At 36.8% G+C, this 12335-nt stretch overlaps 1 protein-coding gene across 3 annotated transcripts in view; it reads right to left on the bottom strand.

Annotated features, from left to right (window-relative positions):
• Positions 1-2791: 2791 nt before the first annotated feature.
• LOC102246584 (malignant T-cell-amplified sequence 1) overlaps positions 2792-12335 on the bottom strand; it is a 29402-nt gene continuing 19858 nt past the window's right edge. For all 3 annotated transcript variants that reach the window (XM_005857371.2, XM_005857373.2, XM_005857372.2), the window contains exons 4-6: positions 6533-6666; positions 4419-4486; positions 2792-3001 (exon numbers count right to left, since the gene is read on the bottom strand). In XM_005857371.2, coding sequence (XP_005857433.1) covers positions 2920-3001; positions 4419-4486; positions 6533-6666 — 284 coding nt within the window. In that variant the 3' untranslated portion in view covers positions 2792-2919. The remainder of the gene's footprint in view (positions 3002-4418; positions 4487-6532; positions 6667-12335) is intronic.

Raw genomic sequence — 12335 nt, 5'->3', positions numbered from 1 at the left:
GGTTCATGTGTAATTTGCAAATTTTGATGGCTGAAATTGGAAAAGCATTAGTAACTTCCTACTGGCCTGTCACCATTGGGCAGATTTTTTTCAAATTTAAATTTACTCACTAAACTGGAAGATCCTTAAGGGTAAGGGCCGCTTGTGTATTATTCAACTTTATGCCACATCACCTAGAACCTAGGAGATATTCAAAAATGTCCTTGAGCTGAACTGACCTTGCCTGAGTAAACGTGTCAGATATACATAAATGTAGGCTAACTTGACAGAAAATTAATTTTGAAACTTAAATTGCCTAAGAGAAAACAGGATCTTCCTGTATTTCTACTCTCAGGAATGTGGGTAAACTAGGTTCCCTTTAAGCATAGTGCCTAAAGAGGCTGACATGTGTTAGTTTAACCTCTTTGATTTGGGTTCCCTGCGTGATCTAATGTTTAGAAAGTGATAAGGCTCCCCTGATTAACACCAATGACCTGAGGCCTCAGACCCAGAGGAAGCAGGAAACAATACGTATTTAGTCCACATCACCAAGGCAACACAGTCAATGTACCTCCGCATAGTAGAAAAACAAGCACAGATGCTGATGTTGAATATTTAAAAAGTATTCCCTACACCCACCGTAACAGTGGTTAGAAAAAAAGGATAACTTATTTCAGAAACCAAGACATTACAAGGTTTTAATTTCTGTACTATGTGTGCTTTGTTTTTCATTACTAATACTCCATAGGCAATCTTGGTCAATTAACATTACCTTAGCACCAAAAGTAAAGGTTTCAAGTTTAGTATTTGTTTTGTTTTTACTGCTTTTCAAAGAAGGGAAAAAAGTATGCTTACTCTTCCATTTCAAAGTTTAGTTTTGACACTGACTCAGATATTCTCTTTTTAAGACTACTATAAGGAGCTATATAGGCCTCAAATAGGGTCTCTCCGTCCCCAGATGGGCAGATATCTGAATTTGAAATTGGTAAGTCAGCATAAAATGAAACATCTTTTGAAGAAACCTACTCTGAAAGATGATTTATAAATGTGGTACTAATGAGATCATTTACATTTTTATCCATCAGGAATAAACAATAAAATATAACAATATGGTATGCTGTAGTATATAACTGTTATAACAAAGGAAAATATTTTATGTATAACTTAAAAAGAATACAGGAAGTAAAATATCAGGGTGCCTCTACAGGCTCGGAAACAAATATGGCAGACATAAGCCTTCTAATTAATGATGAAGCAGGAAAACCTCTCTAAGCCTTGCCCCAGCCCAGATGAAATATTCCCCCAAATTATTAACCTTCCTTTGCTCTTAGCCATGTTCACCAAGAAACTTGCAGTTTACTAATTATTTACCCTAAGCAAACTTACCACTCTAAATACATCTACACTCTAACATAGGAATCTCAAAGTCCTACCAGTTTCATTAGTGGGAAATCATTTCTCAATCTGAGGGTCAGACCTTGAGAGGCCCAGCTGTAACAGCCAGCCAAATGGTCTCTCTCTTTTTCTGTCCCTCACCTTTTTCACCAACTTCTAACTGTAACACAGGCCACCACAGCTTGTAAATGTCTGTATCCATCTGAAAAGTAAAACCACGTCACATACTTGTAAACAACCAAATAAAGATGGCTGAGACACTAGAATAACAGCAAGGTTATTAGGATGAAAGGCCTATCATCACTATATAAGTTCATAACAGCTCATGTAACTCCCAAAACTGCTTACTGATCTTACTGAAGTAGGTCCACTTATGATAGAAGATGCACATTGTTTGAGGAATACAGTGGAGACCCAAATCTGAAGTTCTGGCACCTATATAGTTTCAAGAGAGGATACTAAGTAAATGGAACCTGAATCTACTCTTATCTGTTTACAGGCTGGACAGGGGGCATAAAAACAAGTTAAATTACTTTACAGCAATATAATCATCAAAACTCCAGAATGTGGGAAGAAACTCTGTAAGACAAAACAACTAAATTTCTTAAATAAAGAGGAAAAGAAAGAGGGGGAACTTACAGATTAAAAGAGATTTCAATAAATAACAACCAAATGCAATAAATGGACCTTGTCTGGTTTCTGTTTCAAGCAAACCAACAGTTTAAAAAAATTTAAAAAGAGAGGCAATCAAGTCAATTTGTCACATATTTGGACACTGTCCAGATATTTGATTGTATTAAGAAACAGTTACATTTTTTAGGTGTGACAACTACATTGTGGTTATGTTTGTGTTTTTTTAAAAGAAAACCACTTATCTTTTAAAAGATCCATACTAAAGTAATTATGGATAAAACTGTATATCTGAGATTTGCTTCAAAATAATCAGGGACTGGGGCGGGAAGGAATAAGTGAGATATAGATGAAATAAAACTGCTTATGAATTGAAGCTAGGTGATGGATATAGAAAGGGTCCATTATACTATTCTCCCCATACTTTTGTATATGTATGGAATTTTCCATCGTGAAAAGTTTAAAAACAACAATGAACAAACAACACACAAAAAGAGAAGGGGCACTTCTAGGTGTCCTGGGATAATGGGATAAAATTCCCAATTAGTTTCCAGCCCCATGAAGTTGGCAGATTCTCAGGGGGGGTGGGGGGGGAGTGGTCAACCGTGTACTGGCAAGTTCATTTATCAAGTCCTGCCCTTCATCTTACAGTACATCATTAGCCTAAGAAAGGACATGAAGTTGTCTGAGTTTGGTTACTTACCAGATACCTTTTAATGTCCAAGTTTGTTCCTACCCAATTTTAACTGGAGTTTAAGAAAAACTAAAATAATTTTTGAAGCTAACAGAATTTTAGCATCTTTTGAATTTATTCAGCACAACTACAGAGGTATTGTCTTCATGCTGTCACACACAGACACAAACACAGACACAGCGCAATGTCCATATTTAGCCCAAGTGTTTTCCTTCTGAGGCTCACTTATACGTCTTCATATGCCACAGCCCATCATTTAAATAATGGATATTTTCAATGCCAATTCCTTTGTTGACTTTCTCACTGTAGAAGGAAAAAAGCACATAAACATATCATTGTGCGTTTTTATAGGCTTAGTCATGGTAAATATAATTCAAAGTGCATTGCTATTTTGCAATTATTGAATTACATGTAGGGAATTTATTTATATTACACTCACATTACTGTCTACATTAAACTACATTACTCTGGGGCAATTCATGTCTTACAGTAATTCTAGTGATCTATTGGGTGTATAGAAACAGAGTAATAATGCGTCAACATATCAGGAGAAAATCAAAGTGTTACAAATTTTTTTTAACATTAAAGAATAGCATAATTTTAATCACATTGATTAGGCAAACTAAAAGGAGATATATAATTCAGTTGGTATGAACTATGGGAATATTCACACAATACTAATTAAGTTTAAAAAGTTGTAGATGTTCTGGAATATAGTTTAGGAATATACATTAAAAATCCTAAACAATGCTAATACTATGAACCAGAAATTTCAGATTTATGGATTTAAAGTAAGGCAGTAATAAGAAGAAATACGCAAAGATATCAAAAACTTAATAGCATTAATTACACAGTATACATATAGTTATATATTTAGTACCCAGTAAGTTAATGAGGTTAATATTAATGGAAACAAAATAGGGAATCAAGACATGACTGCAGTCTCCCATTCAAAATGGAGATTTACATCTTTTTTTTTTTTACAACTAACCCTAAAATGAAATTAATAGCAATAATGTATTCTTCGATTGAGTTGCAAAGTTCTTAAATATCTACATTTTGATAATATATATTTAATATTTCCTTACTATTCTATACCACTAGGTCAAAATATAAGACAAATACTGTGTGGTGACAAACTATGTCACTGTTTTAAAAATTTGTAGCAAGCCCTAACTGGTTAGGCTCAATGATAGAGCATCAGCCTGCGGACTGAAGGGTCCCAGGTTCGATTCTGGTCAAGGGCATGTACCTTGGTTGCGGGCACATCCCCATTAGGGGGTGTGCAGGAGGCAGCTGATCAATGTTTCTCTCTCATCAATGTTTCTAACTCTCTATCCCTCTCCCTTCCTCTCTGTAAAAAATCAATAAAATATATATTTTTTAAAAATTGTAGCAAAACATCTTTCCTTCCACCTAATTTAAATCATACTAAATAAAAAATTCCTAAAATGCCACATACATACATACATACATACATACAAAACAGTTACATTGGCACACGGGTTCTTTTCAGAGTGCTTAAAAAAGAATGCAATCCCAGAGACAAAATATGTTTCACTGGCTTTCTAAGTGTTAGGAAAAATCAGAAATGAGGCTTCTGTGCTTACATATTTGTAAGATGTGGTATGAATGAGAGCAAATTTCCCCTGTCATTCTGATGCTTTTGAGATAGGTTACCCATATCTCAAAAGCTAAGGGGGCCTAACGTGAGACTTACATATCTTCTGCAGACATCTTCATGACCCCAACACACAGAGCATGCTGTTTTCCTTCTGCCATGATGGCCTGGAAACACACAGCTAAGAAATATTTCTCAAAATGCCTTGGAGAGGTGGTGTCAAATAATGATCACATTACTAGTTAAGCTGCATTGAACCCATCTCATATCCTTGCCTACACCAATAACTCCTTCAGGGCAGGGACCTATCAGAGTCTCTGTGCACACTGTGAATAAATACTCAATAAATGCTATATTAATGAATCTAATAATCATTCTTGGTTTTTAAGTCAGATGTTAATACTATAACCTAATGCCAACAAAACCAGAATAAGTCATGCAAAAAAAAGAAATTTTTTAACCTAAATATTAAAAACTGTGAAATAAATAAATATCAATTTTTCTAGTGTTTTAACCATTGAATGGTGGTTTTACGTAAAGGACACAGTAAAACAATAATTATATGTCTAGTCTATCTTTAAGAGCCCAACGTAAGCAAGCGTCAACCTAGAACAAACAGAGCATTTTTGGTTATCATTTGAAGCATCTAGAATGTTAAACACTGCAGTACATATTTTTAAAAGTAATGGTTCAAGGATACACAGTACCCTTTGTACTAGCTTTGCAACTTTCTAAAAGCCTACAATTATTTCAAAATAAAAATTATTTTAAAAGTAAAGTCTAAGTACTAGGAAAATTTCCCATTTAAAGGAACTTCAGGCCCTAGCCTGTTTTTCTCAGTGATTAGAGTGTTGGCCGGAGGACTGAAGGGTCCAGGGATGGATTTTCCCAGTCAAACCTCGGTTGCAGGCTAGACCCTGGCCCTGGTTGGGGCACCTGCAGGAGGCAACCAATCGATGTGTCTCTCTCATATCAATGTTTCTCTTCTCTCCTACTCCCTTCCACTCTCTCTAAAAATCAATGGGAAATAATATCCTTTGGTGAGGATTAACAACAAAAAAGAAACTCCACAACTCTAAACTTGCAACACTTAGAAAAATCATAAACATAAAAAGGTAACCTATTTTTACAGAATACTTTTCTCTACCGATTTTTAATTCATTCATTCAATGTTCCACAAATATTTAAGCACCTATTATGTGACCAGTATCTATGTCAATACAAACTATTCCTAAGATATAAACATACAACTTATACTACCCCTTACATATAACTTCCACAACAGAGGACAGCCTCCTTTTGAACACAAGACACATTCTTAAACCCATTCCAATATCCTTCCCACTCCACAGTGATTCCCCATTCCCACCATGTATGGTTCCTTCTCTCAACTTGAGGCAAATGGCCACTTTATCTGTGACAAAGTTGGCAAAAACCTATTTAATTTAGAATATAGCTGACACAGCACCATATACCTAAATGGAAATAATGCAGAATTACTCAGCTCTGAGTTGAATAGATCCTTAAGGACTATCTGGGACCTTAACAGACTGGTTGGCAAAAACCTGTCCAGGCTAATTGGCAAAAACTTATTTAATCTAGAATATAGCTGAAACAGCACCATATAAAAGGAAATAAATACAGAATTACTCATGTTGAATAGACCCTTAAGGATTATCTAGGACTTTAACATTTCTCTTTGAGAAATCATATTCTGAGGCCCAAACAACCAACTTAAAATGAACTTTAAAAGTTGGGAATTGCCAGCATTTTCCACTACTCACTTTACCTACTTTTAGCACTCTACCTGTTACCTATGTTCTTTTCCCTTTGAGTCCTTTTATTCCAATGTCAAACATAAAAGTAGCAAGCTGATGTCCAAAGAAGTGGTCCAATCATATCAGATATATCCTCTCCATTAATAACCAAGAGTTTTATACTGTGTCCTGAATCCGATAACATTTGGGCCCTAACTAGGCTGAAATGCAGCTGGGACTCTTTTATTACCTGTTCTTTTTTAATTTCTAAATTGGGTCACAATTTAATCTCAAGAAATAATGTTACTTCCCACATTTTCAAATGTAACCAGAAAGGCATGAGGTAATAGTAACAGTCACCTCCAAAAAAGTACACCTAATGTTCCTTTGGATGATAGATCTTTCAGTAATGACATAAATATATGTTTTTCGACAGTTAGAGCCTGAGAAGGATACAACAATCGTATCTACTGCAGCAGGGTAAAGTTTAGCTCCAGGAGAAGTTAAGCCTGGACACATGATATTTGCTCCACTGAGTACAAATTTGATGGCTCCTTTATCAACCTGCTGGTGTGGCAAGATAAAGGGATCTAGAAGAAAATAAATACATTACATAAATTAATAAGAGTAATGACTCATCAGAAAAAAAGGCAAAGGACATAGACAAATATTTCCCAAAATTACAGTACTCTGACAGATGCAAAATAAAACTGAAATACCATCCTTCACTTAGCAAATTAGCAAATATTTTTATCAATATTTTTAAAATCTTTATTGTTGAGAGTATTACATATGTCCCCTTTTTTTCCTCTTTGACTCTTTCAGCCCACCCCCACCCTGACCCCGGGCCTTCATCACCCTATTGTCTGTATCCATGGGTTATGCATATATGCATACAAGTTCATTGGTTGATCTCTTCCCACCCACCCACTCTTCCCTCAAGAATGGACCTGGAGAGCATTATGCTAAGCGAAATAAGCCAGTCAGAGAAAGATAAATATCACATGATCTTACTCATATTTGGAATCTAATGAATAACATAAACTAATGAACAAAAATAGATTCAGAGAAATTAGTAAATATTTTTAAGAAAAATAGTTTCCAGTACTAGCAAGAGTGTAGGAAAACTGGCATTCCCATATACTGCTAGAAGGCTTATAAATTACTACAACCTTTCTTTAGGACTACTTGGCAACATGTATCAACAGCCTTAAAAAGGTTCAAACTCTCTTGACTTAGTAATTCTACTTCTAAGATTTTATTCTAAGAAAAAATGAGAGATGTACAATATAGTTAGAAAGATTTTCATTGCCACAGTAATATTTATAATAGAAATAAACTGGAATCAACTTAAATGTCCAAAAATAAAGTAAGCGATATATGACTTAAGGTGTATCTACAACATCTATATAATAGAGCCATGTTCTTGAAGAATACATAATACCCTGGGAAGTGTTCATAATATAATGTTAAAAGGGAAAAGCAGAATGAAAAATTACCAAAAATATCAGTGGTTGCTAGGGGAGAGGCAGGAGAGAGGGATGAATAGGTGAAGCGCAGAGGATGTTTACGGAAGTGAAACTATTCTATATGATATTTTAACAGTGACCATTATTCATTTGGCAAAACCCACAGAATGTACAAGACAAAAAATGAACCCTGATGTAAACTATGGATTTTGGTTATCAATAATGTATCAATATTGGTTCATCAATTGTAAAAAATGTATCACATTAATGCAACATATTAATAACAAGAGAAGGGTGGGTACTCTCTGCTTTCTGCTTAGTTTTCCTGTAAACCTAAAACTGTTTTAAAAAATAAGTCTATTAATTAAAAAAAACTATATAACAGAGAGCCTAACTTAAAAAGGAAAAATATACACATTTACACATACATACAAACACACACACCATACAGGAAATAACTGGATGGAAGTATACCGCTATGTTAACAATGATTATCTCTAGGTCACGGGAATACAGGTAATTTTATTTCTATATTTTCCTGATATCTAGAATAAACACATATTCATTTTGTAATCTTAAAAAAATATTTTTGTGTGTGTATCTACAAATAATTCATAACCTAACAATTAAAGGGTCCCTGGAGGATTTTAAACAATGCTTGGGGGGAAACTTTTTAGGCCTCTCAGGATTCTCTAGGAATAACAACAACAATAATTGGTAAAATTTATTCACTTTAATGTTTTACCAGTAGCCATCACACTTATCAGATAATAACACTACAAATTAATTTAAACATGACTCCAAATTAATTTAAACAACTTACTGATAAAAAGGAACATGAATGGCCCTGGCTGTAGTGGCTCGCTGGTTAAAGCGTTGGCCTGCGCGCCAGGCCTAAACAACGAAAGGTCTTGAGTTCAATTCCAGTCAAGGGCACATACCTCGACTGCAGGTTCGATTCCCTGGCCCCCAGGTCGGGCGCATGAGTGAGGCAACCAGTGGATGTGTCGCTCTCACATCGATGTTTCTCTCTCTACCTCTCTCCCCCTTTCCACTCTGTGAAAATCAATGGAAAAAATATTCTCATGTGAGGATTTAAAATTAAAAAAACACAGCCCAGCCGGCATGGCTCAGTGCTTGAGCATTGACCTAAGAACCAGGAGGTTATGGTTCGATTCCGGATCGGAGCACATGCCTGGGTTGTGGGCTCAATTGCCAGTGTGGGCATGCAGGAGGCAGCCAATCAAAGATTCTCTCTCATCATTGATGTTTCTATCTCTCTCTCCCTCTCCCTTCCTCTCTGAAAATAAATAAAAAAATATATTTTAAAAAATAATGCCTAGCTCCTAAGGCTTAAAAAAAAAAAAAAGAATGTGAATGAATACATTTACTATTCATAAGCCATAATTTGTTTTCCAGATCTCCATCGTCATTAACAGCTGAACAGCTACCCTTTAATAATGATGATGATGATGATGATGATAATTAGTGCTAGTGCACACTGTATAAACAATTACTAAATCATTATAATGGTTACCATTTATGAGCACTTACTACATTTTAGATGCTGTGTTAGCTACATTACATATATTATCTCATTTAATCCTCACAACCCATAATATATGTCCATATTAAAAACCACTGTGTCCACCCTAACCGGTTTGGCTCAGTGGATAGAGCATCAGCCTGCGGACTGAAGGGTCCCAGGTTTGATTCTGGTAAAGCAGGGGTCCTCAAACTACGGCCCGCAGGCCACATGCAATTTATGATCTGAGCATTGTATTATGATTCTTTAGGTATTAAGTTGTTTTTTTCTCCTGTTAATCTTGTCTTGTGTCAATTTTATTTTATTACTAATCCAGCCATAAGAACTAAAGAAGGGCCCTAACTGGTTTGGCTCAATGGATAGAGCAGGTTCCATTCTGGTCAAGGGCATGTACCTTGGTTGCGGGCACATCCCCAGTAGGGGGTGTGCAGGAGGCAGCTGATCGATGTTTCTCTCTCATTGATGTTTCTAACTCTCTATCCCTCTCCCTTCCTCTCTGTAAAATATCAGTAAAATATCTATTTTTTTAAAAAAACACTGTGTCCATATCTACAATGAAGAGAAACATGCAAATTAGCCATCCCTCAGCCCTCACCCAGGCTGGCCAGGCACCCCAGCGACCCCAGCGGGGACCCCCCACCCTGAAGGGGGTGTGGCCAGCCTGAAAACGGCCCTCAGCCCCTCACCCAGGCTGGCCAGGCCCCGTTCTTGCCTCCTTTGCCAAATATTAATTGATCTTAAAGGTGTGGGTTTATTTCTGGGCTCTATATTCTATTCCATTGAGCTATATGTCTGTTTTTTATGCAAGTACCATGCTGTTTTGATTATTATGGCTTTGTAGTGTAGATTGATATCATGTAGCATGATTCTTTCAACTTTGATCTTCTTTCTCAAGATTGCTGTGGCTATTCGGGGTTTTTTTTTGGTTCCATATAAATTTTTGGAATATTTGTTCCTGTTGTGTGAAATATGCCATTGGTATCTTCATAGGAATTGAGTTGAATCTGTAAATTCCTTTGGGTAGTATAAACATTTTAATGATGTTATTTCTTTCTACCCAAGAGCACAGTATATACTTCCGCTTGTTTGTATCTTCTTCAGTTTTTTCTTGAGTGTCTTTTAACTTGCCAAGTTCAGGTCTTTTACATCATTGTTAAATGTATTCCTAGGTATTTTATTTTTTTGATTCACTTGTAAATGGGATTCTTTTCTTAGTTTCTCCTTTTGATAATTCACTATCTATACTAATAAAAGGGTAATATGTTAATTAGACTGGGAGACCTTCCGGACGTCCTTCCAGGCAAAAGCCATGGTGGCGGGACAGAGGCAGATAGGGGCGATCAGGCCAGGAGGGGTGGGCAGTTGGGGGTGAGCAGGCCGGCAGGCAGAGTGGTTAGGGGCAATCAGGCAGGCAGGTGAGCGGTTAGGAGCCAGCAGTCCCAGATTGCGAGAGGGATGTCCGACTGGGATCAGGCCTAAACCGGCAGTTGGACATCCTTCCAGGAGTTCCAGATTGGAGAGGGTGCAGGCCGGGCTGAGGGCCCACCACCACCACCCCCCCCATGCACAAGTTTCGTGCACCGGGCCACTTGTTAAAAAATAAAGAAACAAGATTTAGATAGGTTGAGTGACCTGACAAAAGAAATGCACTGGAAATTGAACCCAGGTCTGCCTAACTCCAAGTTCATGCTTTTAACCACCATAGTATCCTGCTTCTTGCACAAAAATAACTTTAAGATGCTCTAAAAGGTTGGCTCCCAGAAAAATACTACTAAATAGGAACATCTTTTTCTCTAGCTTATTAGGACTTTTCCTCAACATATGGAAAAACTGGAAGAATAGTTCAATGAACACCTGGACACTATCCACTTAGATTGAACAATTGGGTGCTCTCCCTCCAGGAAGCATGCCCATGCCATTCCCTTCCCCCTCTACTAGCCTCACAGGCACATATCTCCTAGCCCAGGGGTGGGCAAACTTTTTGACTCGAGGGCCACAATGGGTTCTTAAACTGGACCGGAGGGCCGGAACAAAAGCATGGATGGAGTGTTTGTGTGAACTAATATAAATTCAAAGTAAACATCATTACATAAAAGGGTACGGTCTTTTTTTTTTTTTAGTTTTATTCCTTTCAAACAGGCCGGATCCGGCCCGCGGGCCGTAGTTTGCCCTAGCCTCTACGGGACCCCATAAGACTTGCAACCAGGGGAGCAATGGGCAGCGGCAGCTCATCCCAGACTAACCCCCGAACCTGTCTCCAAGGACCTCTTTTCTCTGACTTTCCAGTGAGCCAAAGCAGCCCAGCCTAGGCTCTCCTGTTGCTTCTTCTATGCCAGTGGTTCTCAACCTTCCTAATGCCGCGACCCTTTAATACAGTTCCTCATGTTGTGGTGACCCCCAATTTCATTGTTACAAATTGAACATAATTAAAGCATAGTGATTAATCACAAAAACAATATGTAATTATATATGTGTTTTCCGATGGTCTTAGGCGACCCCTGTGAAAGGGTGGTTCGACCCCCAAAGGGGTCGCGACCCACAGGTTGAGAACCGCTGTTCTATGCTCTTCCTTGTTTCACTGTCCTAAGTATAATTTTGCTGCTGTGGTCAATAAATTATTGTTTGCTTATCTAAAAGAAAAAAATTCAACAATTGTTCATTAACAAATTTTTGCTATATTTGCTTTATCTCTTTCTGTTTAAACAGACATATCATATTTTTCCTCTATTTTAAACTTCAGACATAATGCTTCACCAAAATGAGCACACACCACCTAAGAATAAAGTCATTTTCCTACATAACCACAACACTATTATCACACCTGAAAATTTAACAACAGTTCTGCAATATCATCTTATAAACAAACCATATGCAAATTTCTCCCAATAGTCCCAAGAAAGTCTTTTATATCTTTTTTTGGAGGAGAAGGAGGGCTTGAATTTGGTTTGTTTTTCAGACCAATCTAGATTCATGCACTATATTTGATTATTGGGTTTCTATTCTCTTTTAGTTGAGTAGGAATTAATATCATTAAAATGTCTTAATGTCACCAAAATATTTTTATGTTAAGCTTTTCCCCATTGCATCAGGACTCAATTTCTGTCCATTATAGTTTTTTAACTTGATGAAATCAATACTTAATCAAATAATTGTAAATATCCCTTTATAAATATTAAAATGCTTCATCTATAACCAATGAATGCATGGATGGGTGGAACAAATTGATGTTTTTCTTTCTCTCTCC

Source organism: Myotis brandtii, unplaced genomic scaffold, assembly GCF_000412655.1.
Source record: "Myotis brandtii unplaced genomic scaffold, ASM41265v1 scaffold1109, whole genome shotgun sequence".
Taxonomy (NCBI): domain Eukaryota; kingdom Metazoa; phylum Chordata; class Mammalia; order Chiroptera; family Vespertilionidae; genus Myotis; species Myotis brandtii.
The sequence above is the reverse complement of the archived record's forward strand: the minus strand, read 5'-3'. Positions and strand labels throughout refer to the sequence as shown.